Source organism: Caretta caretta, chromosome 15 (assembly GCF_965140235.1).
Source record: "Caretta caretta isolate rCarCar2 chromosome 15, rCarCar1.hap1, whole genome shotgun sequence".
Taxonomy (NCBI): Eukaryota; Metazoa; Chordata; order Testudines; family Cheloniidae; genus Caretta; species Caretta caretta.
The window spans coordinates 3,130,258-3,157,824 of NC_134220.1; the positions used below are offsets into that span (position 1 = coordinate 3,130,258).

At 52.7% G+C, this 27,567-nt stretch overlaps 1 protein-coding gene across 11 annotated transcripts in view; it reads left to right on the forward strand.

Moving 5' to 3' along the window:
- The window catches only part of OSBP2 (oxysterol binding protein 2), a 371,738-nt gene that overhangs the window by 331,205 nt on the left and 12,966 nt on the right, over nucleotides 1–27,567 (forward strand). For all 11 annotated transcript variants that reach the window (XM_048822247.2, XM_048822244.2, XM_048822243.2 and 8 more), the window contains one exon: nucleotides 21,196–21,316. In XM_048822247.2, the coding sequence (XP_048678204.1) occupies nucleotides 21,196–21,316 (121 nt within the window). The remainder of the gene's footprint in view (nucleotides 1–21,195; nucleotides 21,317–27,567) is intronic.

A 27,567-nucleotide genomic window follows, 5' to 3' on the forward strand; every position in this document is an offset into this window, starting at 1 on the left:
AAGAAACAATACATCCACTGCTTTCCCTTCATCCACAGAACCAGTAATCTCATCATAAAAGGCGATTAGATTAGTCAGGCATGACCTTCCCTTGGTGAATCCATGCTGGCTGTTCCTGATCACTTTCCTCTCATGCAAGTGCTTCAGGATTGATTCTTTGAGGACCTGCTCCATGATTTTTCCAGGGACTGAGGTGAGGCTGACTGGCCTGTAGTTCCCAGGATCCAGCTTCTTCCCTTTTTTAAAGATGGGCACTACATTAGCCTTTTTCCAGTCATCCGGGACTTCCCCGGTTCGCCACGAGTTTTCAAAGATAATGGCCAATGGCTCTGCAATCACAGCCGCCAATTCCTTCAGCACTCTCGGATGCAACTCGTCCGGCCCCATGGACTTGTGCACGTCCAGCTTTTCTAAATAGTCCCTAACCACCTCTATCTCCACAGAGGGCTGGCCATCTCTTCCCCATTTTGTGATGCCCAGCGCAGCAGTCTGGGAGCTGACCTTGTTAGTGAAAACAGAGGCAAAAAAAGCATTGAGTACATTAGCTTTTTCCACATCCTCTGTCACTAGGTTGCCTCCCTCATTCAGTAAGGGGCCCACACTTTCCTTGGCTTTCTTCTTGTTGCCAACATACCTGAAGAAACCCCGTCCCCCCCTCCCCCCCAGGGGCAATAAAGGGCAGAGTGGGCTTGACTGCCCCTCGGGTCCTTCTTCCTGCCAGTGACAGTGAGATGGAACCCCTGTGGTGCCACCTGCCTCACTGGGCTGGGGAAGGTAGGCAGTAGTCTGAGTGAGTTCATGTTGTTAGTTAGATAGTTACTGCCTGTTTGCATAATGTATGTCTCTCGGTGTTTCAGTGGGGCTAGCCCCATACCCAGTAGTGTCTAAATCTCCTGGGTCCAAACCTGCCCCTTGTGTGAAGCTTCAGTGCCCATTAACACCAGGCACTCCCTCTGCCTAGGAGCAGGACGTATCCCCGAGAGATGCTCCACGTGTCGCTCCTTCTCCAAGAGCACTCGGAAAGCTAGAGAAGCCAGCTGGAGTCGTGCCTCCTGGAGAGCTTAGTGCAGGCTTCCTTGGACACCGAGAGGAAGGGCAGAGCTACACCTCAGGCCTCCACTCAGTTTCTCTCCATGCACATCCTGGGGAGCTGAGATTTCCTCCCGGGCCACATCTACTAAGAGGCTCCACTCGCCCACCACCATTCCAGCTTCGACTTACTCTGACGGGGCAGGAAGGCACATGCTGCAGGGATGAGCCCGGGCACAAGTCCCCTTCTCCAGTGCCAGGCTGCTCACTCATCTTGGGCTCCACCTTCTGAGAGCCAAAGGCCTGGAAAGGCCTACTACCTGGGAGTCATGTTTCTGGCTACCCAGCATTTGAGTATCGGCTATCTTGCTATCGAGTGATTTCACTGTGAGCCTAGTACTGGAGGCACCTCTCCTGGAGAGGCTGAAGAGGGTGAAATCTAAGCCATCAGTTACTCGGCCAACAATACAGCTAGTCAAGGAGGTGTTTCTGGTACTGACCCCTTCCCTGGAGTCAAGGCATCTGAGTCAAATGGTCCATCCTTGGAGGGAATCTCCTTGTCCCGCATCCACACAGAGCCGGGGGACCTCTCCCACCCACTTGCTGTGGCTCTGGGAGGCAGAGATGCAGCCACTCCAAGCCTGTTTAGGGCTTTGAGTGAGAGCCAGGTTTTCCCATTGAGCTGATGCCAGTGCGGAGCGGAGAGCCCTGGTGTGACGGCCCGCACTGCTGTGTTCTGAGCTAGCAGAGCGTGCTCCACTCCAGATCGCTTATTGCCACTGCAGATTATGTCCCCATCAGATAGGAAAGGGCGACCACAGCCAAGGAAAGTGACCGTTATTGTGTGCCCAGTGACCGTTATTGTGTGCCCAGTGACAATTGGAGGGCAAAGGCCCACATCCGCAGTGAGGCAGCCACTCATCCAGTGCTTCTCTTCGTCATTCAGCATTGCCCCCTTCCTCCCTGGATGGAGCCTGAGCCAGCCACTTTTCACCCAGGACCCTATTCTGTGTAGCCCCTAGGACAGCAGGAAAACTGCACTCTGTGCTGCTTGAGAAGGAGCTGTACGGCTGGGGGTTCAGCGTGCTGCTAAATGCTGTTGCCCAGAGCATCTTCTGATCCCTCCTGGCCACCTGCTGTGGAAGGAGCTGTGTGACCGGACCGAGCCCTGTTGGAACATGGAGAGCCTTTGAAGAAGAGGAGCAGGTGTCCATCCCAACCCTGGGAGAGTTCTTCCAGACGAAGGAACAAAGCTAGCTTTGTTCAGCTCCATCCACCCCCACCAGCTCCCAGGGAGGGGTCATCAGCCCCTTGCAATCCAGGATGTTGAGGGCCTCCAGTCGGTCTGAGATCACGGGCATGGGTATTCAACCATGTCCTGAGATCATCCATCACTTAAACCAGCACCGTCTCCAGGCAAGATCCAGCTCCGAGGCCTGGCGGGAGGAGAATGAGATTCCGTAGGAAGCTGCTGGAGGTGACCGTAAACACCTTCTGGGTGCCCTTTCCCATGAAGGGGAGGCTGGGACTGAGCAGCAATTTGTGAGGCTGGTGTAGAAAGATGCTGATTTCAAGCGGCATTGCCGGGACCTGGCTAATGGGAGTTGGTGTAACACATGGGGCTGACGTCTCGTTGTCTCCTACTCATTGCAATGGAAACCCAGCCCGTGGGAAAACCCACGATTCTGGTTAAATGGCTGCTTGCGATTCCAAGGTCCAGTGATGCCAAGGCATTGTTTAGTCTAAGCGCTCCAAGATGTTTCACAGACTTTGCTGGAATCACCGAGTGGGTGGGGGTGGGGAAGCGTAATCCCTTCTTATCTGAATTCAGTGGCAAAGTTCCTGTAAGGGAGGCAGTTAAGAGGAGAGGGGTCGGCTGATAGGACAGGGGAACCCTGGGTTTTCTGGCTTGCTTAGTGCTCAGGGCTTCACCCTGTCTCCAAGCTGCACGCTCACCTTCTGGATCTGCCACCCCATTTCCTATCCCACTGAAGCCGTTCTGGCTCCCTGGCTGGGCGGAATCGTTCAGCCATTGGAGATTGTGCACCTTGCTTGCAGCAGTTTCTCTAGGCTGGCCCATTTTGGTAGGGTTGTGCTGTAACCTCTCCCATACCTGTGGTTACAGGGGCAAGGTGCAGCAGAGCAGGCCAGCCTAGAGCACCACAAGCGTTGCTATAAGCTGGGCTTTGGGTCAGTCCGCATCACCAAGTCAACGACCACAGCTGGCCCTGCGTGGCCCAGCAGAGAGGCCAGGGAGCCCCTCCAGGGCAGAGCTGGGGAGCAGTGTGAGGCTGGATCCATGGACGAGGCTTAGGCTCCAGGGCTGCTCTGAGTCGCTTATCCTGCCATAGCATTGAAAGTGGTTTCACCCTCTCTTCACAAGCATGCAAACAGCTGTCAGCAGCAGGGCCTGGCCGCTGGGCCTTGCTGAGGGCAGGAAGAGGAGGTGTTGGTGTGGAGAAAGCTGGTGCGTGTGGTAGGTGTTTGGAGACTTCAGAAGCCAGTGAAAGAAGTGTCTGCCCTGCCAGCTGCTTCTCACACAGCATCTCTTCAAGATCTAGGAAGCCCATCCCTGCCGCACCCTACTGATGTTAGGCTGCAAGGCCAGGATTTTCCCATAATGCACTTGAACATCCCAGAAAGGAAGTAGCTTGAAATGGCTTCAATGATGGGCTCATCAGGTGAAGAACAAATCAAATGGGGCATCTGCATAATTCTCATCAGAAACCTTCTGGTACATCCCAGATGCCGCCCTCCAGCCAGGGTACAGGAACTGCGGAATGCTGGCATCCTCCAGGACTGGCTGGCTCTCCAGCATCCGCTCCGTGTAGGGGACCAGTAGGAAGCCCCAGTTCTGCTAGGGGCCGAGTGGACCAGTGAGTTAACCAGCCTGCCCACCAATGCTGGAGAGTGGACTTCAAAACTACCCCTCACAACGAGAATGAGCTTTGATAACTTGCAGCCTTTTCTCTTCAGAATATCTATTCTCATCACAACACCACCAACCCAGGCCGACAGGGAGGGGCAGGGCTGCAGCTCGGGCTGAGGTTCATCAGCAGAGCTGTGCCAGGAAGGCCTCGGGACTGGAACAGCAGGGAATGCTGTGCTGCAGGTCAGGACTGGCAGAGCTGTGTTGGGAAGTCGGCAATCGTCTGCTGATCCCCGTTGCTCACCTCCAGCCTCATGCACCAAATGTCTCTTCTATTAAAAATCCGCTCTGGAGGTGTTGCAAACCTCGCTCAGCCTTCCTTACGCTGGCATGGCTTAACAGGAACAAATCCCGTTGTGGCTGCGAGAGCAATACCTCCCTCACAGAGACGTGCATCACAACAACGCTCAGAGGAGCGGGTAGAAGAGAGGCTTTTGGGGCTCATTTAGACACTCTATGGGGCTCTACTTTACACCATGCATTCAGCAACAATCAGCCCCACAGATGTGACAAAGGTAGATTGTGCAGCAGGGGCCACAGTGCAGGTTTTGGGCACGGTCTGATGGATGTGGCTGGGAGTAAACAGCAAGCCAGCTTGGGTGTGCTGCAACAGCTTGTTTAATTCAGTGTTCTCCGCCCGTTTGGTAATTTCCTTTGGTAATAAGCCGTTGCCTGGTGGCTTGACTCTCTCGCCCCATTGGGACAGTCTTGCTAAGCAAAGGATGTACGAGACCCTGCTCTCAGCTGGGCTCCAGAGGTGTTCCCGTGATACAAATAACTAGCAATCCATAAACAGCTTGAGTAAAATCTGTGCAACTGGTGTGCATAGACAAGGCCAGTTTGCCTGCAGAAAAACCAAGGGCTGTAGCCGTGGCCTGGCCTGGCCTGGCCTGGCCTGGCCAGACACAAAGGCTCTTGCTGAAGAGGTTGATCCAGCTGGAGGAAGGGTTGGCTTCCCCTCAAGCCAAAATGGACTGTTTTGGGGTTTTGTTCCCTGTAACTTTTTTGCTGGGCTGTCACCTTTTGGGCATTTAAGCCAAAATTCTCTCCCTCAGGCACCTCATGTTAGACACCTAAATGCAGCCAGGGACGTCCTTACTCATACGCAAAGCACGCAGCTCCGTGGGGCACCAAATTTCCTGGTGCCCTGCGCAGCTGCGTGCTGCTCCAGCTCTTCCCTAGGGACCCCCCCGCCCCACCCCCATTCCCCTGAAGATTGCAGTCAAGCCCAAGCCTGCACTCACAGCGTGGTAAGTGGAGCGATCCGGCCCCAGCCTGCTCCGCTCCCCTGACTCCCAGCCACACAGCCCGTGAGTGCTGGGGGGTGGTTCGCCCCATTCCCCCAAGCCTGGGAGCCAGGGGAGTGGAGCAGGCTGGGGCTGGGTCACTCCACTTACTGCAGGAAGTAGCCAGCCCCCCTCCCCCATGGAGGCCTGGGGTCCCCCACAGCCCCCCTACAGGGCTCCATAGGGCACCACAATAGCTAGGGATGGCCCTGAATGCAGCCATCTCAGCACCTGAACAGCTCACTTGCGCACCCTCCACTCTGAAAGTCCAGCCCCCAAGTGAGGTGCCTAAAGATGGATGGAGGTGTCCATTAGTCGCCAGGGGCCCTCCTCCTCTCAGGAAAGCCATAGGTCAGGGAAGAGCCCTTCCAAAGCTTTGCTGAAGCAAGCTGGGTGGATCTTCCTGGAAAACTGCTGAGCTCCTGTGAGATTGCTGCCAGGGACTGGCCTCTGTTTCCACTATTTATGGAGCAGCAGCATCTTCTGAGGGGGCCTGTGAATTGCTTAATGCTCCATGCATTATCGATCTTTAACTAAACAAAGCTACGTCTCCTACCCCAGAGTCGGCCCGCCGGCCAGACCTTCCTGGCAAAGACAAAGCACGCGGATATGTGCCTCAGGGCTCATCGTTCTCAGTACATGAAGCCATCCAAATAACACTGCTGCAAATTTGCCAGTGCTGCTTTCTATGCCCGGCATGTACAATAAGCTGCCCCTTGCTTGGTCCACTACCATCAGTGCAGCAGGTTGTGGGTTCGTGTCTGGCCCTGTACGTCCATTAACCCTTTACTGCTCTGTGGTCATGGCCATCAAGGGGGCTTGTGTATGGCCCTTTACGAGTGTGCCAGAGGTGTCCGAGTGGTGCTCAGGGGAGTTAATCTTTCCCTGAATTCAGTGGTATGAGACAGCAGACTCAGTACGCTAGGTGGTGCAGCTGGCACATTCCAGCCCTGGGAATACCCCAGCGTGTCTCCTAACAAAGCTCTTTGTATGGATCCCCACCGTGAGCTCTGAGCAGTGTCTGAACCTGGGACCTTCACCGCCAAAGTACAGGCCTCTGGCACTCGAGCTAAAGGAATAACTCAATTAACTGGCAGCTGTAGTAGGCTGTTATACTCTCTGTGTACCAGCCATCTCCCTTTGGCTGGAGCCCTTGTGGTGAAAGCTCTGGCCTGTGATGGGATGCCAGCTGATTAGGGCCATCCAGCCTGCCCTTCTGCATTGTAGGTTGGCACATCAGCCTTCTCCACTCTTGGCCACTGCTGACAGTGCCCCGTCAACCAGTAAAGGGTGTGAGCAGGCTCCAGGCCACGTATTTAAAGCAGGGTCTTGTGCCCCACCCGCAGAGGCAGGTCACTGATTTCTAGCTGAGTGAACAGCCAGGAGTCAGTCCTGTGATGTTTGCCACTCCTCCGCAGCCCAGTGACCACAAACATCCCTGCCAGGGGCCGGGAATGTCCAGGCAGCCCTGCCTTCCGTGCACCACGCTGCTCAGACCCCCCCAGTTTAACTGATACCTGTGTTCTCCATCCCTGTTAAATTACGCTACTTTGGCCTGTCCCCCTTTAAATAGTGCTGTGGTGAAGGGAGGGGATTGAGAAACACAATCCTCCTATGCCACAGTCCTCCTGGTCTCTGTGGGTAGTGTGGGCTCATCTGCAGGCCAGTACCCAGCATGCCCTTTGACTCTTTCAGCTGGCAGAGAGCAGTATGAGGGCACACAATGAAGGGAGAGAAACTTCTGTCTGTGCCCACAGCCAGGATTGGATAGTGGGCTGCAGTGGATAGTGCCATCTTCCAAGGGGACTGTCAGGAGCCTATTGCTTGGGATTTAACATTAGTGTTTTGTGGGAATGATCCTGCAGTGGCCCCAGGGAGATGGGCTGCAGCTCTCCGCCAGCTGCAGCCTCTGGTCTCCTGTGCTGAGCAGACAGAACCTGGGGCTCTAATCATGGGACTTTTCACTGTGGGGCACCGGTTACTGGAGCATTGCAAGTAAAGCAGTTAAATACCTTGACCTCAGACTAGAGTGCATACAGATCATCTGATTCTCTTCACTAGCTCTGTGCCAGTCCCCCAGCGGCCTAGCTAGTGGGCACTTCATTGCACACACTCCTGATCTGCGGCCTCCGCTCTCCGAGCAGAGGGAGATTTGCATAATGATATGCACAAAGGAGAAGGAGCAAGCTAGCATGTGAAAACTGATCTAACCTTGCAAGTAGGTCCTGAGTGCAGGAGGTGACCCAGTGTAACCCTTGCAGCGCTGCCTGCCTGCCTGCACGGGAGTGCCAGGTACAGCTGGAATGCATCATTAAAACAGCACACCCCTGGGCTTCTCGTAATGCCAGTTTCTGCACTTCTGCACCTAGAATCATTCTGTTGTTCCCGCCTGTGTGTCATCCAGGGATCAAGCCATTTGTTAATTCTGTGCAAGTGTGGGTGAGCTGAGAGGCAGCTGTTGAAAACACAGGCTTTCGGTTATTGTGTAGTTACTAGTTGTCTTGGCAGAAAACCTGCCTTGTGCAAAACCTCTGCAACAAACTGACCCACCGTTTACCTCAGCCATGCCTGGGAAATCATGGGAGGGGATCGCTTTGCTGTTGGTCCTTCACCAGCCTTGCTGTGTCCGCTCCCCAGGACATGCAGGTGTCTGGAATAGCCATGGCTCCTGCGGACTAACTTGCCAGGGGCTAAGTGGCACAGCGGGATCATGCACAAAGCCTTTCTCTTCTGAAGACTTTGTGTCAAGTTCCAGGGTGGGAGGGATAGCTCAGTGGTTTGAGCATTGGCCTGCTAAACCTAGGGTTGTGAGCTCAATCCCTGAGGGGGCCATTTAGGGATAGTAGCAGGCCCCGTGATTCGTGGTGAAATGTTTGTTTTCCTCTTAAAAAGGAGCTCTCCAGGGAACATGTGAAGGGCCCCAGCAGCAGGACTAGGCTGTCTCCATGCCCATTGTCTGAGATACTGTCCTGCATCTACACCTCTATTGCTGAGAGGTAATTCTCCCTCTGTCTTCCACTGTCACAGGGCAGTGCTGTTGCCCGTGTAGCAGGTGCCTCTTCCATGACCTTGAAAGTGATTGTCTTTCCCTGCAATGGGAAAAAACTCTAAGCAGCAACTGGCTGATTTAGGACGATAGGTCTGATAACATGCGACTGCTCTGTGCGAGGGGGGGCCTGAGTACCCCACACGCTGCGAAATGATAGCACAGCCGCATGGCACTCTCCCTATGAAAGGAGGCTTCTTCAAGGAACATTGTCAAATGAAGACCTAAAATGTGACCGGCCGCTAGGTGCAGGTTAGACGTTAAGCCTGGTCTACCCTAGGAAATTAGGTCAGTATAATTATGTCACTCAGGGATGTGGAAAAATCCACACCCTTGAGTGATGCAGTTAAACTGACCCAAACCCTGGTGTAGACAGAGCTAGGTCTATGGACGAATTCTCAGGGAGGTGGAGAACCTCACCCCTCGGCATAGGCTGCAGCATTTTAAGTGTAGACCAGCTCTTCGTCTGCAGAGGAATGTCCTCCAGCTTCCAAATATCCCTTCTTGGGTGGGGGAGGGGTGTTAATCTACATAAATTAAACAACTTGCATAATTTGGTGAACAAACTGACATTCATTTTCAGGCTGATGCTGCTGAGGTCCAAACCAGCCAGCAGAGGGAGCCCCAATTGAACACTCTCCCCTGATGCGCTGGTGTCCTAGATGCTGCTGGTTGGGAAGTGAAACCAGGCAGGGCTGTGTGGGCTCCAGCCTGGTTGGAATCCAGGGGATCCAGTCATTCTATCCCTGGAAAAGGAGGAAAATGATAAAGGCAGAAATGTAATTTCCCAGCTTCTACAGGGGCTCTGGGGAATGAGCTCTGGGACGGGGCCTTGAACTGTGTCCTTTTCAGTCGCTTCCCCAGATCATCTCTTAAAATGCTCCAGTTCTCCCCCCTCACCCCATCAGCATGCTGCTGCCTGTGCCCAGAACATCCACCCTGATCCTCTTTGCCACACAGCCTCCCTCTGCTCTGTCAGACCCCTCCTCCAAACCATCAGTCCCCCACACAATGACCCACCCTCCCTGCCAACCAGCCATGGGCAGCGGGTAATGGAGGCCAGGGGAGGCTAAGCCTCCCCAAACCTCTGCTAATGCTCCCTGAGACAGCCTTGGGCCATGTGATGAGTCTCAGAGCTCCTCTGGGGGGCCCGGGCTTGGGGCTTGGGCAGCCGGCTGGGGCTCAGAGCTCTTCCAGACTGCTCGGGGTACCAGCAGGCCGGCCAGGGTTCAGGGCTACTCCAGGCGCTGGCTGGGGTTTGAAGCGGTTGCCGGCAGGCTGGCTGGCAAGAGCGAGAGAGTGGAATGAGCAGAGTGGGGGCGGGGTCTCGGGTGCTAGAGGTGTGGTGGGGGGCTAGCCTCCCCGAATGGAGGGTGCATGACTGTGCCCAGGTCTCTGGGCTTCAGATTCTGTGCTTCCTGCCCGCGATCGTTCTCCATCAGCGGCGACCACCAGTGCCGTCTGCACTGCCTTGGGGAAGCTCGCGTCGCAGCGAGGTGCAGTATCTGCTCGTTGTTCCCAGCCATAGTCGAGAAGGGCAGGAACGTTGTCTCTGCAAATACCCAGGCCGGGCAATGACCCTGTACATCGGCCTGATTCAGCAAGGAGTGCGCCTCCTGCTGCGAAGTGTGACTCTGCTGCGGGAGAATCCACCCCTGCAGACTCCACAATAGAGCCTTGTCAGGAAGCTAGGAAGCACTCTCATAAGCATGAGACTAAGTCTTCCACAAAGTGCGCTTCAAAGCCATTGGACTCAGTTGTAACAAGCCTACCAGCTCACCCCATGAGGACTTAGGATGTCCTAAGTCCCAGATGCCCGACAAGAAAGCCCCTAAGCACTGGGCTCCATCAGGACCAGTCTGTGTTCCATCGGAAACATCATCCCAATCTCCTCCCAGCCTGGGATCTGTTAGCACCGATGAAATCTAATCACTGCCAACTTCGGATACCACCCTTCTCGCCGGCTGTGATGGCCGGACAAACAGAACCCTTCTCACACCGAGGAGAGCTGAATCCTTTGCTGCCTATAATGGGGCAGTTGCCCCACTTTGGTGGACAAAGGGTTAATAGCAGCCCTTGGAGGGGCTGTGCAGAACCCAGCCAATCAGAGAAGGCTTAGAAGCAGCCAGGCTGGGCCCTATATGAAGGCTGCAAAGCAGAGGAGACAGGAGTCTCTCCCTGACAAGCAAGGGAGGAGGACTAGCTCCCAGGGATACTATCTGAGGTAGAGCAGCACTGGGCAGGCTCAGGGGAGCAGAGGGAAAGCTCCAGCCTGATGCCTGCCAGGCTGAGGCCCCTGAACGGAAGGGCCGAGAAGGTGCAAGGGCCAAAGGGGAAGTGGCCCAGGGAGTGCAAGCAGTAGAGGGGAGAGAAGGAGGGCAGGACATGGCTGCTGCCAGAGGGTCCCTGGGCCAGGACCCAGAGTAGTGGGCAGGCCTGGGTTCCCCCCTGCCCCCTTACACTGCACCTGGCCTTGGAGGAGCGTGGCCCTATGCAGACTGTGGCTTGCCCTGAGGCCAGGGGCTAGACTCTGGGGCTGCAGTTGGCCACAAGGGCAGGTGCAGACCGAGGACTGCGGATACCCCCAGAAGGGGAGAGAACCGAGCGGGGCACAGCCGAAGGGCTGTGTCCAGAAAAGGACGCCGCAAGCCAGGGAGCAACACGGGTCCCAGACAGCACAGCAGAGCAGGTAGCGGGCGGGACACCACCCGCAGAGGGCGCTCCACGGCTAGGACAGAGCTAATTCTTGGAGCAACCAGCAGGAGGCGCCGCGGTGGTGAGTCTGAACCCCGTTACACTGCCCCACGGGACATTTTCGCTCTCCCGGATCTGGAATCCCCTCCTGCATCAGGCCTGTCCGTTTCCAGGGAGATAATAGCACCTCCGAGAGACTTGACTGCTGGAAGGAGCTTATCACCCATCCCATACACAAAATACATCTACCCTCCAACGGCACCGATGGTCCTGTCACTGGAACCGGAACTAGCCTTTTGCTCATCGAGAGATTCTGAGCCATTTGATGAACCTCTCTTCCCTGATCCTGTTGTCGGTCCCAAGTGGGGCGGGGGCTTGGATACACTCAGTGAAGCCACGCCAGGTGCATAAGTATAACCGGTTTTATTGCTAAAGTATAATAAGCCTCCCGGCCTTCACGCATTACGAAATACGTGCTTTCCAGCAACCAAGCAAGAATCCATGCATACACCCCTTGTGCTACGGAGAGTCCTGAACCCTCCTGCCTTGTTCTTGAGGGCTCGTAGCAGGCGCTGCTCTAGCGTGGGGAATTCCTGGACACCCAGAAGGCCAGGGTTCACAGGTGAGACTGTTCGTCTAAAGCAATTCTCATAGCTGCTTTTAATTATCCCCTCCTTCTAAGGGGGGGCATATTCACCCATAAGCAGGCTCTGGCAGGAAACGCTGCTGTTTCCTATTCCCACACTTTACAGTCTTAGGCCTTTCTTATCTCTTCACTTGTTTATTCAGCCAAGCAGCTGCAAGCCAGCTCCCCCGGTCAAAGCCAGTTTACTACTAGCTCCCCCCAAACCATTCTGTAGCATCAACCCCAACACCTGTGTATCCACCACCACCCAAAAAACTCTCACAGACATGGGACCAACCTCCACCTCATCTAGCGACGAGCTGCTGGTACTCCACGCCATGGGGGGGGGGGCCCGCAACCACATGTCAACCCCTCCTACTGGCTGTATTGGGGCCTTGGGGCCAGTACCCCCCTGCAGAGTCAATTCGATCTGCTAGAGACACCCCTTGCCTCCCCTCTAAGGGGACGCTCAGATCTGCCCCTGGATCCAACTGAGAAGGAGGAACATTACGGTCTGGATCTGGCGATTCTGCCGGAACCAGCAAGACTGCCATCGTCATCCCCTGAGGAACAAAATACATCTACATCTCCTCCACCCCGGATGACTTCAGGCAGTTCCAGGACTTGCTCTGCAGAGTTGCTGGAGAGCTTCAGAATCCCCTCAAGGAGATCCAAGACTCTCAGCACAAACTCTGAGACATCCTGCATGCTTGCATACCCAACAGAATAGCTCTTTCTGTTCATGAAGCCATACTGGAGCCAGCTAGGACAGTTTGGCAGACCCCTGCCACCTGAGCTCCTATCCCAAAAGAAGCATTATGACGTGCCAGCCAAGGGAACAGAAGTTTTGTTTTCTCACCTCACTCTCAATTCCCTGGTGATTCATGCTACTTCTAAAGGGCTTTACATCAATATTCTGGAGTCGTGAGCCGTTCAGAAGGCATGCAAGTCCTCCTTCCATTCATCCACGCTCTCCATGTCCTCATAATGTCAGACACCGTTACGACTGTCTTCTACGTCAGCAAGCAGCGGGGAGTGAGATCAGCCTCCCTGTGTGCAGAAGCAGTCAGCCTCTGGAATTGGCATATCAGCAATCAAATCACCCTGTCGGCAGCCTACCTTTCTGGGAAGCAGAATGTGCTTGCAGATTCCCTCAGCAGACATTTCACAGTTGACCACAAGTGGGAGCTCCGTGATTCAGTACAGCGCAATATTTTCCCTCTATGGGAGACCCCAACCAGGGATCTGTTTATCTCTCAAGCAAACAGGAAATGCACCACGTGTAGCTCCAGAGGAGCCCTAGGTCACCACCCCCAGGGCAGCGCTTTGCCTCTTTCTTGGTTGGACCAGTTCAATTTTGGCTGCCCTCCACTACCACTCCTGCCATGAGTTCTACACAAAATCCAGCAGGACAGAATGCAGGTCATCCTGATTGCCCCCCTTCTTTCCCCGGTTCTTTTTTCCCAACCTCCTACGCATGTCCTCCCGACCACCAGTCATCTTCCCAATATTCCCTGGGCTCATGACTCTGTGGAATAGCAAGATCAAGCACCCTGATAGGTGTCTGCTCCACCTCAGGGCTTAGTGTTTGGATGGGCATCATCCTTAGAACGTTCATGCTCCACATCCATATGAGACATCCTCTTCAATAGTAGCAAGGACTCTACTAGAATATCTTACCTAGCCAAATGGAAACACATCTCTTCCTGGGCACAACAAAGAGGTGTGTGATGGGTTCGGTCAGAGATCCCCTGGGGACTGTCAATTTCAGCACATCTGAGCCTATTTTCCCTGCCAGCTTGGGACTCCAGAACCCTGCCTTGTTGAGCCAGACATGCTAGCCTGTGTGTAACAGGCCACACCCCCAAAGCTGCAGACTTTACCCAAAAACAGCTCAGCAGGTTACCTGTCTCCAGCACCCAGACACCCAGCTCCCAATGGGATCCAAACCCCAAATAAATCTGTTTTACTCTGTATAAAGCTTATACAGGGTAAATTCATAAATTGTTTGCCCTCTGTATCACTGATAGAGAGATATGCACAGCTGTTTGCTCCCCCAGCTATTAATCACTTACTCTGGGTTAATAAAATCACTTTTGTTTATTAATGAAGTATAAAAAGTAGGATTTAAGTGGTTTCAAGTAATAACAGACAGAACAAAGTAAGTCCTCCAAGCAGAATAAAGCAAAACCACATAAGTCTAAGCCTAATACATTAAGAAACTGATTACATGTAATATCTCGCTCTGAGATGTTCCAATAAGCTTCTTTCACAGACTAGACTCCTTCCTAGTCCGGGCCCAATCCTTTCCCCGGTACAGTCCTTGTTAGTTCGAGCAGACATCTCAGGTGGTAAGCAGGGTCTTTTTCATGACTGGCAGCCCCCTTTGTCCTGCTCCACCCCTTTTTATAGCTTTGGCACAAGGTGGGAATCTTTTGTCTCTCTGGGTCCCCACTCCTCCTCCTAAATGCAAAAGTACCAAATTTAAGATGGATTTCATTATCAGGTGACATGATCACATGTCACTGTAAGACCCCTAGTCTCCATTCTCCATGGGCTGGCCCAAACATACACAGGAAGGCTTGCAAGTAAACAAACCATTTACAACCAATTGTTCTAGTCAATGGGAGCCATCAAGATTCTAAACCACCATTAATGGCCCACACTTTGCATAATTACAATAGGACCTCAGAGTTCTACTTCATATTTCTAGCTTCAGATACAAGAATGATACATGCATACAAATAGGAGGAATATATTCAGGAGTTCATAACCTTTGTTATGATACCTTACAAGAGACCTTTTGCATAAAGCATATTCCAGTTATATCATATTCACACTCATAAGCATTTTTCCATAAAACATGTGGAGTGCAACGTCACAAGGTGCTCCACCAGAGCTATTCCTCTCCTTTTGGACTATATCTAATCTGTGACAACATCAACTCCTTGCGAGCCTATTTGGCGGGGATCGGCGCATACCATCCACCTTCTCAGAGCTACTCCGTCTTCACCCACCCCCTGACCAATAGATTCTGGAAAGGCCTAATCAGAACCTTCCCATCTACTCAAAAGCCTGCTCCCCAGTGGGAAACAAACCTTGTTCTCGCAGCATTCAGAAGTTCTTCCCCCCCCCCCCCCCCCCGCCACCTTTGAACCTATAGCTACTTGCTCCATGCCCCTCCTTTCCATGAAGGTTGCTTTCCTTGTAGCCATCACCTCAGCAAGAAGGGTTGGAGAACTTGAGCAGTGATGGCAGATTCTCCATACAGTATATTCTTTACATCGACACTCCAAATTCACCCCTAAAATAGTTTTAGAATTTCACTGTAACCAATTCATTCACTTACCTGTGTTCTCCCAGAACTGCACACTTCCACAGAGGAGCAAAAGACTCCACTCCCTCAATGTTTGGCAGGCCTTGGCTTTTTATCTGCAGAGAACAAAACCAGCAGGCAGGCAATCCTGGAGGCTGTTCATCGCTGTAGCAGAAAGGATCAGAGGGTGCACCATCTCCACCCAGAGACTCTCCAGATGGATCTCTGGCAGCCTTCTAGCCTGCATTCAGCTATTGAACTCCCCACCCCATGGGGCAAGAGCTCATTCTGCCAGAGCGCAAGCAACAGCTATGGCGTTTCTTCAGGAGGTGCCCTTCCTGGACATCTGCAAAGCAGCCCTGTGGGGCTCCCTTCACGCATGTGCAAGATGTTATGCCCTGTTGCAGGACTCTTCTGCCTCCTTTGGGACAGCGGTGCTCCACTCAGCTCTACTGTCTACATCCTCCTCCTACTGAGGTTCTGCTTGTCAGTCACCCACAGTGGAACACAGTAGGGACCATCAGTTGAAGAAGAGGATACTTGCCTGTAACTGGAGGTGCTTTGTGATGTGTGATCTGATTTGCAGTAGTGAAGGAACTGGAGAGGCGGTTGGTCTGCCCCGCCCTTTATCCCCTCAGTTGGTGGCTTGCGGTGAGCCCAGGTGCATGCACGGACCAACTTTCAAAATTCTCCGGCTCCAGGTGCATGGTGCACATGCACAGCCCACAGCAGATAGAGACTAAACATCTCAAAGAGCCTGTAGTACAGGTAACAGATAAGCTATTACCAGCAGGACAGTGGGGTGGGAGGAGGTATTGTTTCATATTCTCTGTGTGTATATAAAGTCTGCTGCAGTTTCCACGGTAAACATCTGATGAAGTGAGCTGTAGCTCACGAAAGCTCATGCTCAAATAAATTGGTTAGTCTCTAAGGTGCCACAAGTACTCCTTTTCTAGTACAGGTAAGTAACTTCCTCTTCACTGTAACCTGAATCCAGACTTGCCGATAGCAGCACCCTGAAGCAATTCAGGACTGGTCTCCTCCTTCACTGTGAACAGTGTCATGCTAGATCACCCTGGTCCAGGCAGGCTTCACAATGTACTGCTCTGCAGACAACCCCCAAACGGGAGGGGGTCCGAGGGGGACCTCGTACTGGATTTCATGTGTTTTAAACTGTGAAGTTTCAGAGCTTTCTCTTGTGGATCCTCTTGGAAGAGAGAGATTTACCTTGGGCGAATTTCCCAGGGCAGTAGCACATCCAGGGTGAACAGGTGAAGGGAGTGCAGGTTCAGATGCATATTTTCACACAGTCAGTGCTATGAAATTCTCCTAGAAATGTATGTGCACTGCTTGCCCCCCCGGACACAGTGAACAAAGTATTGATAATCTCCATGACTAAAATCCAGTTATCCAAATAGGATATTCTCTTGCCGGTTACAGAGGAATTGAAGGAGGAGATTTTGCTGTATTTCTCATTTGTAATCCAGTTGCTCAAGGGATTTGGGCTGTAATTGCATTGATACAAATAATCTCTTAACTCATTTAATGCAGCAGGTCTTTGGGCCCCCTGGCTGCAGTATGTTCCATCTGATGCACAGAGCTCACTGCACTGGAAACAGTGCAGATTGGCTGCCTGAGCCCCAGACTGGGGGCTAATCTGAAGGGCACTGAGTTTCTCGAAGTGCTGCCCTGGCCCTGGGGTTCAGTGGGGAAGTGGATGGGTTTCGATCACTGTGCTGCAGAATTCCCTTGGTGGTAACTAATGAGGCAGAGCTTTACTGCGGGGACTCCAATGGGAGGAATGAAACTAGAGCAGAGGGAAGGTTGTACCATAGACAGGGCCTGAGACCCGCTGTAGTTTTCTGACATCCCCCAGACAGTGATACAAGGAGCTGTGCCCGTGTTAGGCAGCCAGATGGCGACATTGCTTATTATTTAATTCTGAACGTCCTAATGCCCTCAGTTCTCAGCTCCCTGAGGGCACCTCCCCTCTGCACAGAAGGGGAGTGCAGCAGCACCAGGACCCCTGCTCAGCTTTGAGGTGCCACCAGTGACATGCTGCCCATCTTTGGTTGGGTGAGGACACACTACTACCCCTAAAGGTGAGGAGGAGGATGGCAGCTTCCTCCAGGCAAAAGCTAAGGACGGAGCTGAGATACTTGGCTAATGGCTGCTGGTGAGATCTCTGTTGCTTTGGTGCACTGGGGCATCAAGACAGAGTGGGATGTTAGGCTGAGAAAAGGGCTGATTATTAGAATACTGTCAGAGCAATAGGGGCCATTATATAGATGGGAAACTGAGGCCCAGAGAACTAAGTGGCAGAGCAGGGAGTTGAACCTCGGTCTCCTGAGATGCAAGCTAGTGCCCAAACCCACGGGGCAATTCCTTCTCCCATCTCTTCCACCGGGGTGACTGTGCTGTCACCCCATAAGAGGAGAGGTCAGGGGGTGACTGTTCTGTTCCTTTGCCCCCGCAAGGAGTGTTAATTTCTGTCAGGAAACTGCCTTCATAAGTGGGAGGGGGTCTCCACGTCCGGCCTGTGTGTGCAGTGAGGGTCCGGTCCTCCTCCCTGCGAGGAACTGACCCACCCTTGGCTTTGGAAGCACAGAGGAAATCAGTGGCTGCCTGATAGTAAGGCAGAGCCATGAGAGGCGGCGGAGGGCGTGCGGGGGGGTTCCTCCCCTGATGCCAAGGCAGGGTTGGTAATAACATGTGCCTGTCGAGGGCCCTGTCCAGGCCTAGACTGTGTATCTCTTTCTTTCCCCTGGAAGGATTTAGGCAGTTCAGACGGTAACACTTGTGTGACTTGTCCTGCCGGGCTGAGGACTGGAGCCCTGTCTATCCATGGGAAGGGTACGGCCAGGGCGCCGCAGAGCCTGCTGACCCCACAGTATGTTCCAGCCCTGCCCTGGAGGGAGACCACCTCTGGGGGGAGGGAGGGGTCAGGAAGGGAGCTGAGTCTGAGCCAGTCGGTGCTTGGCCCCCTCGCGGATGGTGCTGGTGAGGAGGCTGAGCTGTGGTGGTGTCCCTCTGGCCTGGGTGCCTGCCTTCTAGGAGCTGGGCTGACGCCCACACCCTCTCCCATCTACTGGCTACCTGCGAGGCGCCTAGGCTTGAACTGGGTTTGGCTGGGCCACCTTGCAGTGTGCTCTTGCTGCCTGTCCCCCTCCTCACCGGTGTGCAGGAAGGCTGAGCTGCCCCCTGCCTGCTGAGGGCTGCGGGTGGCTCCCTTCAGAGATAATTGCACCTCAGCATGGCGCAGCTGAGGCCCCTGTTCCAGGGAAGCACAAGGCCCTAGCTTCCTCCCTGGTCCCCATGCAGCTGGGAGGGAAGAGAGCGGACGTTGGGACCCAAACATGGATTCCCAGCTGGGAGCCGCTAGCACTGTCAGCCCCTGCAGCTTCTCTCCTAGTGTCCCGTTAAACCTCCCTGGGGCAGGTGCTCACCAGCTGCATTCTCCCCAATGCGTCCACCCTGAAATCCCATCTCCTCCCCCAGACGTGCTGGGGCCAGTTTCCACAGAGTGCGGCAGGGGCTGCAGCGCAAAGGCCGTCAAAGCAAGGTAGTGGGGTGGGTGGCGAGGCGAGAAGCTCTCGCTGAAGCGTACAGCTATGGCTGCAGATCTTCCCCGCAGGCCGTCCAGCTGCCCGCTGAGGGGAGTCCAGCAGGAGCCGGGCCTGCCTTCATCTCTGCCTGTCATTGCAGAGCCCTGTGTGGTTAGCAAGCTGCCTGCTGAGCAAGCAGCCCTTGGTCAGCATCCTCATTAGAGCCGGGAAGGGGAAAGCAGAGAGATTTTAATGAGGTTTCAAGAGGCTTCCACGAGCTAATAATAGCAGGTCCTTTTTGGGGCCCAACAGAGTGAGATGCCGAGACCCAGGACCCGATTCTGCCCTCGCTGTCACCGGGGTCAATAAGAAGGAGCTCCACTGACCATACCAGCAAGAGGAGACATGGATCCTACCTCGTAGTCCGGAAACAACCTGCCCAGGTCCTGGTGCCTCCTCAGGTCCACCAAGCCAAGGCAGATGGATCTGGCCACATGGCGAGACTAAGGAACCTGAGGGGAGTGGAGCTGCCCCAAAGGGGGAGATTAGAGACTCTTCTGGGGAATAGCTTCATGGCAAGTTTAAATGGGAGGAGGATGGGTACCACTCCCAGTAACTTCTGCTCGAAGACTACCTGCGGTCTCCGCAGAACTAACCTTAGAGCTGATCCTGTTGAGCTATTGGCATCTTAACTGTGTCTGGGACAATATCCTCAAACAACTCAAAGCCTGGGATTTCTGTCCTCGGGATCATTCCAGAGTTCTCCGGAAGTGGCACTGAGGATTTGCTGATGTAAAACTCCGAAGGGGTCAGGGTCTGAAATCCAGGATACAATATTTAGCAAGGCTTAGGGTAACTGTGGGCAGCCAGGTGCTTATCAGTCCCAGCCTCGAGCAGGTGGAGATCTTGATATCAAGAAAACTGTCTGGAAATCTCCTCCTCTGGATTCAGTCCCTTCCAGTCGAACCCATCCAGGCTGCAGATAGATGGACAGCACGCTGACTCATACGCATACGTCTTCCTGTGCCTGGACTTAGCTCTGGAGTTATAAATGACCAGTTGTCTGTGTAGGCTCCTCCGGGGCTGGGTTAATGGGGTAGGTAATGCGGGTGGTGGGGTCTGTGTTTCTTGTCCCTGGGTGGTTGTTTTCTTTTGCTTCCCCCTGTTGGCATGAGAGGGGTCTGTTTCGTCCTGCCGTGCCCTGGCATTGGGGAGCTGGGTTGGGTTTCCTTACAGAGCTGGAGTTGGAGGGTGGTGTGTGGGGGTGTGTGTGGGGTGGGGGGCTTACACTTCCTAACCATATTTAAAACCAAGAATGGATCATGCAGGGGCTGAGGCCATGAGATTGGGCGTTTTGCTGTTGTCTCCTGGCACCGGTTCTTTACTTTGAAAGATGCTGGGTTGTTTTTATAGCTTCCAGGACTTGATAACAAGTGCTAGCAAGTCCTGGCAAGATCTCTCTGCTGCTGGCTTGGAGTGCTCGTGTGCCAGCACAAGGAGTTGCCAAGGTAGATGTACTGCTTGCAGTTGGAAAGGCTGCTGCCCCCGAAGGGGAACCTGCTCCTGCTCCAGTGTCCGTTGCTGTTGTGCTTGTTAGTCACAAAGATTAGTGAGCGTAAATGTCTTGTTGGCACAGTCAATAAGCAGCCGCTGCTTTATCATGAGAGAAACGATGGGTGAGATGACGACGTCTTATTGGACCAACTTCTGTTGACAGAAGGTACAAGCTTCTGAGCTACACCAGGCAGCAACCACAGCAATATTTGGGTACATCTGTGAACCCCGAGTGTGCAGGTGGCGAGTTGCTCTGTGTCGCTGTGTGTTCCTGGCCAGCCACACGTCCCAGCTGAAGCAGGACACCCTCTGCCCGACACACCTCACAAGTGCATTTGCTCACCTGGTTATTAATGACCCGAGCGGCCTCCTGCAATCACTCCATAAATACGAATAGAGCCATGCTGGCTGCAGGGAATGAGCCTCTCCCAGGAAGTGCGAGCGCTCGCAGTGCCAATCCACACACAGGCCGCAGAAGTTATTGCCTCCTGAACTCTGTGTAAATGTTTAAGAAGCGCAGCCCCACGGATCTAAGCATTTGCGTGTCTCAAGGACTTCCCAGCTAAACCATTTTCCATGTGTAGGATTCTACTTACCGTGTGGATCTGTGATTCACGCAGCTTGAGGAGAGGAGAAACCTGAATTCTGAAGGGCTGGGGGGGTCCCTGTTTACAGTTAGTGTGACAATGACAGGAGGGGGTGTGGCTCTGGGGACCCCTAAATTCTGCAGGGCTGTCCCACTTCAAATGACTGTATATAGATGATTAGGGGACAGGGAAATGTAAGGTCAGAGCATTAAGACCAGGAGGGGGAGAACCCATGTAGTGTCCCTGAGTGGTGTAGCTGCCCGTCCCGTGAGACGCGGCTTGTCAGGCAACGACTGCATGCTACCACCCATAGGCGGGCAGGGAACACTGTCTTTTATGGTGCAACGTCGTAATATCCTTCAGGAAGTCAGAACGCGTCACGTCCTCTGTTCCAATGCCAACCCCAGGTTGTCCCCTCCCACTCTGAGTATTGCTGCCTGGATACCAGAGTGCCATACAAACTGTGAAGTAGATCATGGCCCGTGGGCCCCTCTCTCCTGCCCACCTGTTGGGGTGGGACATTGTTTCCTGTTCTGAGCCTTTCTCCCTTGGGTGTGACGTTGCTTTCTCCTTATGTCTCACAGGTGAGCCATCACCCACCAGCTGCGGCCCATCATGTGTATTCCAAGCAAGGCTGGACGCTGTGGCAGGAAATTACAATTGCCAGCAAGTTCAGGGGCAAATACCTCTCTATCATGCCACTGGGTAAGTGACTAGCCCAGATGCTGAGTGTTAAACCCTGGGTGCGTTTGCTCTGCTTGTGCGCTACTCAGAATGTTTGGCTAATACCTGATCCCATGGGGATCACATAAACCCTGTGGAGGGTCTGAACCGAGAATCATAGAATATCAGGGTTGGAAGGGACCTCAGGAGGTCATCTAGTCCAATCCCCTGCTCAAAGCAGGACCAATCCCCAACTAAATCATCCCAGCCAGGGCTTTGTCAAGCCTGACCTTAAAAACCTCAGAGGAAGGAGATTCGACCACCTCCCTAGGTAACCCATTCCAGTGCTTCACCACCTTCCTAATGAAAAAGTTTTTCCTAATATCCAACCTAAACCTCGCCCGCTGCAACTTGAGACCATTACTCCTTGTTCTGTCATCTGCTACCACTGAGAACCGTGTAGATCCATCCTCTTTGGAGAGGCCAAATTGGACTGATCTCCCTTTGCAACATGTCCGCAGGGAGAGACACAGGCGCTGTAAACCACCAGCCAGGGGAAACCAGGCAGATCTGAGGGGTAGGAGGAGACACAGATGGTCCAGATTTGCGTGTTCTCTACATGCAGGAAAGCAGGGCTGTCTTGTGGCTACCACTGGAGTCAGGGTTCCTGGGTTCTTTTCCTGGCTCTGTCACTGATTGACTGGGACTTTGGGCAGTTCACTTAGGGTGGGATTTTCCAAAACCGCTAAGAGCACAAGTTGTATCACTGCTGAGTCACACAGGGACTTTTGGAAATCCCATTCTTAACACTCTCCCCATCTACAACATGGAGATGATGGTCCCAACCCCACAGGGGAGAGGGAAGGTTTTGTCCAAAGCACTAGCTTCTGCCTTATTCAGTCCCTGCTTCCTACCAGATTCTAGCCAGCAGGGGGCGGCGATACACAAACACTACCCAGAATGCCCAAAGCAGTTCTCAGGCTGTCAGTCTCTGGGGCACTGCAGAGTTGGTGGGTGCCCGGCACAGACTGTGGGATGATTGCGAGTCAGGCTGAAAGAGTCGGTGGCGCTGTTTGATGGCTTTGGGATCTGGAATGGTTCCTAGTGAATGTTTCTTTCAGTTACAGAATTTCTCCCTAGACCCTTTGGCCCTTTCTCATTTCTGTGCGTGGAGCTGACTTGTTCTAGTCAGTGGGCATCTGGCTTCCTGCTGGCTTCTGAACTAGTCTCTCCTTAAATTATGTTTAAGACACTTAACATGTCTAGGGATTTCCTCCCCCTGTTAGTTCAATGCAGTGAAGCTCTGGTCCTGCGTTTTCCCTTATGAAGCATTTGCTCTGGGTCAGTATCAGACTTTCTGCACTGGCTGTTCCTTTTTGATAGTTCTGTATCTCAGAGCTCTACCTACTGCTTAGTGCAGGCCTAACAAGCATCACAGATGGATGTGGCTCCAGTTACCTGATGGAAAGATCTTATCATAGAATCATAGAATATCAGGGTTGGAAGGGACCTCAGGAGGTCATCAAGTCCAACCCCCTGCTCGAAGCAGGACCAATCCCCAACTAAATCATCCCAGCCAGGGCTTTATCAAGCCTGACCTTAAAAATATCTAAGGAAGGAGATTCCACCATCTCCTTAGGTAATGCATTCCAGTGTTTCACCACCCTCCTAGTGAAAAAGTTTTTCCGAATATCCAACCTAAACCTCCCCACTGCAACTTGAGACCATTACTCCATGTTCTGTCATCAGCTACCACTGAAAACAGTCTAGATCCATTCTCTTTGGAACCCCCTTTCAGGTAGTTGAAAGCAGCTATCAAATCCCCCCTCATTCTTCTCTTCTGCAGACTAGACAATCCCAGTTCCCTCAGCCTCTCCTCATAAGTCATGTGTTCCAGTCCCCTAATCATTTTTGTTGCCCTCTGCTGGACTCTTTCCAATTTTTCCACATCCTCCTTGTAGTGTGGAGCCCAAAACTGGACACAGTACTCCAGATGAGGCCTCACCAATGTCAAATAGAGGGGAACGATCACATCCCTCGATCTGCTGGCTATGCCCCTACTTATACATCTCAAAATGCCATTGGCCTTCTTGGCAACAAGGGCACACTGTTGACTCATATCCAGCTTCTCGTCCACTGTAACCTCTAGGTTCTTTTCTGCAGAACTGCTGCCGAGCCATTCGGTCCCTAGTCTGTAGCAGTGTATGGGTTCTTCCATCCTAAGTGCAGGACTCTGCACTTGTCCTTGTTGAACCTCATCAGATTTCTTTTGGCCCAATCCTCTAATTTGTCTAGGTCCCTCTGTATCCTATCCCTACCCTCCAGCGTATCTACCTCTCCTCCCAGTTTAGTATCATCTGCAAACTTGCTGAGGGTGCAATCCACACCATCCTCCAGATCATTTATGAAGATATTGAACAAAACCGGCCCCAGAACCGACCCTTGGGGTACTCCACTTGATACCGGCTGCCAGCTAGACATGGAACCATTGATCACTACCTGTTGAGCCTGACAATCTATCCAACTTTCTATCCACCTTATAGTCCATTCATCCACCCCATAGTTCTTTAACTTGCTGGCAAGAATACTGTGGGAGACCGTGTCAAAAGTTTTGCTAAAGTCAAGGAACAACATGTCCACTGCTTTCCCCTCATCCACAGAGCCAGTTATCTCGTCATAGAAGGCAATTAGATTAGTTGGGCATGACTTTCCCTTGGTGAAACCATGCTGTCTGTTCCTGATCTCTTTCCTCTCCTCTAAGTGCTTCAGAACTGATTCCTTGAGGACCTGCTCCATGATTTTTCCAGGGACTGAGGTGAGTCTGACTGGCTTGTAGTTCCCCGGATCCTCCTTGTTCCCTTTTTTAAAGATGGGCACTACATTAGCCTTTTTCCAGTCATCTGGGTCTTCCCCGGATCACCATGAGTTTTCAAAGATAATGGCCAATGGCTCTGCAATCACATCCGCCAACTCCTTTAGCACTCTCAGATGCAGCGCATCCGGCCCCATGGACTTGTGCTTGTCCAGCTTTTCTAAATGGTCCCGAACCACTTCTTTCTCCACAGAGGGCTGGTCACCTCCTCCCCATGCTGTGCTGCCCAGTGCAGTAGTCTGGAAGCTGACCTTGTTAGTGAAAACAGAGGCAAAAAAACCATTGAGTATGTTAGCTTTTTCCACATCCTCTGACACTGGGTTGTCTCCCTCGTTCAGTAAGGGGCCCACACTTTCCTTGACTTTCTTCTTGTTGCTAACATACCTGAAGAAACACTTCTTGTTACTCTTAACATCTCTTGCTAGCTGCAACTCCAGGTGTTAGTTGGCCTTCCTGATTTCACTTCTGCATGCCTGAGCAATATTTTTATACTCCTCCCTGGTCATTTGTCCAATCTTCCACTTCTTATCAGCTTCTTTTTTGTGTTTAAGATTAGCAAGGATTTCACTGTTAAGCCAAGCTGGTCGCCTGCCGTATTTACTATTCTTTCTACACATCGGGATGGTTTGTCCCTGTAACCTCAATAAGGATTCTTTAAAATACAGCCAGTTCTCCTGGACTCCTTTCCCCCTCATGTTATTCTCCCAGGGGATCCTGCCCATCAGTTCCCTGAGAGAGTCAAAGTCTGCTTTTCTGAAGTCCAGGGTCCGTATTCTGCTGCTCTCCTTTCTTCCTTGTGTCAGGATCCTGAACTCGACCATCTCATAATGAGGTCACTGCCACCCTGGTTCCCATCCACTTTTGCTTCCCCTACTAATTCTTCCCGGTTTGTGAGCACCAGGTCAAGTAGAACTCTGCCCCTAGTTGATTCTTCCAGTATTTGCACCAGGAAATTGTCCCCTACACTTTCCAAAAACTTCCTGGATTGTCTGTGCACCGCTGTATTGCTCTCCCAGCAGATTGAAGTCTCTCAGGGTGATTGAAGTCTCCCATGAGAACCAAGGCCTGCGATCTAGTAACTTGTGTGTTGCCGGAAGAAAACCTCGTCCACCTCATCCCCCTAGTCCGGTGGTCTATAGCAGACTCCCACCACGACATCACCCTCGTTGCTCACACTTCTAAACTTAATCCAGAGACACTCAGGTTTTTCTGCAGTTTCATACCAGAGCACTGAGCAGTCATACTGCTCCCTTACATACAGTGCAACTCCCCCACCTTTTCTGCCCTGCCTGTCATTCCTGAACAGTTTCTATCCATCCATGACAGTACTCCAGTCATGTGAGTTATCCCACCAAGTCTCTGTTATTCCAATCACGTCATAATTCCTTGACTGTGCCAGGACTTCCAGCTCTCCCTGCTTGTTTCCCAGGCTTCTTGCATTTGTGTATAGTCACTTGAGATAACTCGCTGATCATCCCTCTTTCTCAGTTTGAGGCAGGAGCCCTCCCCTCTCGCGCTCTCCTGCTTGTGCTTCCTCCTGGTATCCAACTTACTTTAGGGCTTTGGTCTCCTTCCCCTGGTGAACCTAGTTTAAAGCCCTCCTCACTAGGTTAGCCAACCTGCTTGCGAAGATGCTCTTCCCTCTCTTCGTAAGGTGGAGCCCGTCTCTGCCCAGCACTCCTCCTTATTGGAACACCATCCGATGGTCAAAGAATCCAAAGCCTTCTCTCCAACACCACCTGCGTAGCCATTCGTTGACTTCCACGATTCAACGATCCCTACCCTGGCCTTTTCCTTCCACGGGGAGTATGGACGAGAACACCACTTGCGCCTCAAACTCCTTTATCCTTCTTCCCAGAGCCACGTAGTCTGCAGTGATCCGCTCAAGGTCATTCTTGGCAGTATCATTGGTGCCCACGTGGAGAAGCAGGAAGGGGTAGCGATCCGAGGGCTTGATGAGTCTCGGCAGTCTCTCCGTCACATCGTGAATCCTAGCTCCTGGCAAGCAGCAGACTTCTCGGTTTTCCCACTCAGGGTGGCAGATAGATGACTCAGTCCCCCTGAGGAGAGAGTCCCCGATCACCACCACCCGCCTCCTTCTCTTGGGAGCAGTGGTTATGGAACCCCATCCCTAGGACAGTGCATCTCATGCCTTCCAATCGGCGGAGTCTCGTTCTGTTCCCTTCCCTCAGATGTATCATCTGGTCCACTCTCCGCATTAGTACCTGTGGAGAGAACATGAAAAAGGTTACTCACTTGTATCTGCATTGCTGGTACATGGACGCTCCCCTTTCTTCTTCTGGAGGTCACATGCTGCCAAATTTCTTCACTGTCCTCCTGTCCCCGCAGTGCAGCCTGCTCTGAATCTTCAGAACATTGTGCCCGTAGAAGCATATCCTGACGTCTGTCCAGGAAATCTTCAGTTTCTCTTATGCAACGCAGGGTCTATACCTGTTGCTCCAGACCTTGAACCTTCTCTTCCAATATGGAGACCAGCTTGCGCTTTGTACAGAAAAAGTTGCTTCTGTCCTGTGAAAGAAAGACAAACACGGCAAATCCAGTGCAGGTCACAACAGCTGAACGCTCCCCATCCATATTACCATCCTTCTACGAGCTGCCTCAGGAGTTGTAGTAACTTCTCAGAGAAGCCAGCAAGATGTACACCTCAGTGGGCTCTCCCCAGGCGAACTCCCTCTGTTAACCTCTCCACTGTTGGCCTCTCAGCTGAAGCTGTCTGGCTTTTTATAACAGGCCCACTGAAGGCTCACCTGGAACAAAGCACTCCCAATTCACACTTTTCAAACAATCAAGCACACGGTCAAATTGATAAACTGTCCCCTCAACAGACACTCAGATACTCAGATCTTGGCTGGGGTTCATGGAAATGTGCAGGATCTGTAGGGGCCAGGTCCCACTTCTTAGGACCAGTGCGGTAAATTTGGGTCCACTCTTCCCACACAGGCAGGAATGGCGGGTCATTCAGCTCTCTTAGCAGCGAAGAATTGCTGCCTTGCACTTAAAGGAAGACGCCCAGGCAGGGGTTCTGTGGCTGCTGGCACAGGCTCAGTAGGGAGCAGCTAAGTATATTTGCTCCTTGCTTCTGAGTCTCCTTATCCTTGGTTCAGGCCCTTTACCTTCAATGAAGATGCTACCGCTGCCAATGGGAGGTGTTCTCCTGTCGGCATAGAGAATCCACCTCCCCTAGAGGCAGTAGCTAGGTCGATGGAGAATTCTAGCCCTGTCTCCACTGGGGGTTCAGTCCCTTTAACAGCGTCGCTCCACGGTGTGGATTTCTCACACCCCTGAGCAACATAGTGATACTGACCTAATTTCCCAGGGTAGACCTGGCCTGACACTAGCCTCTGAGGACTGGCCTGCAGGAGGCTGGTGCAGCCATGCTGCTCCTCGATGATCTGAGAGT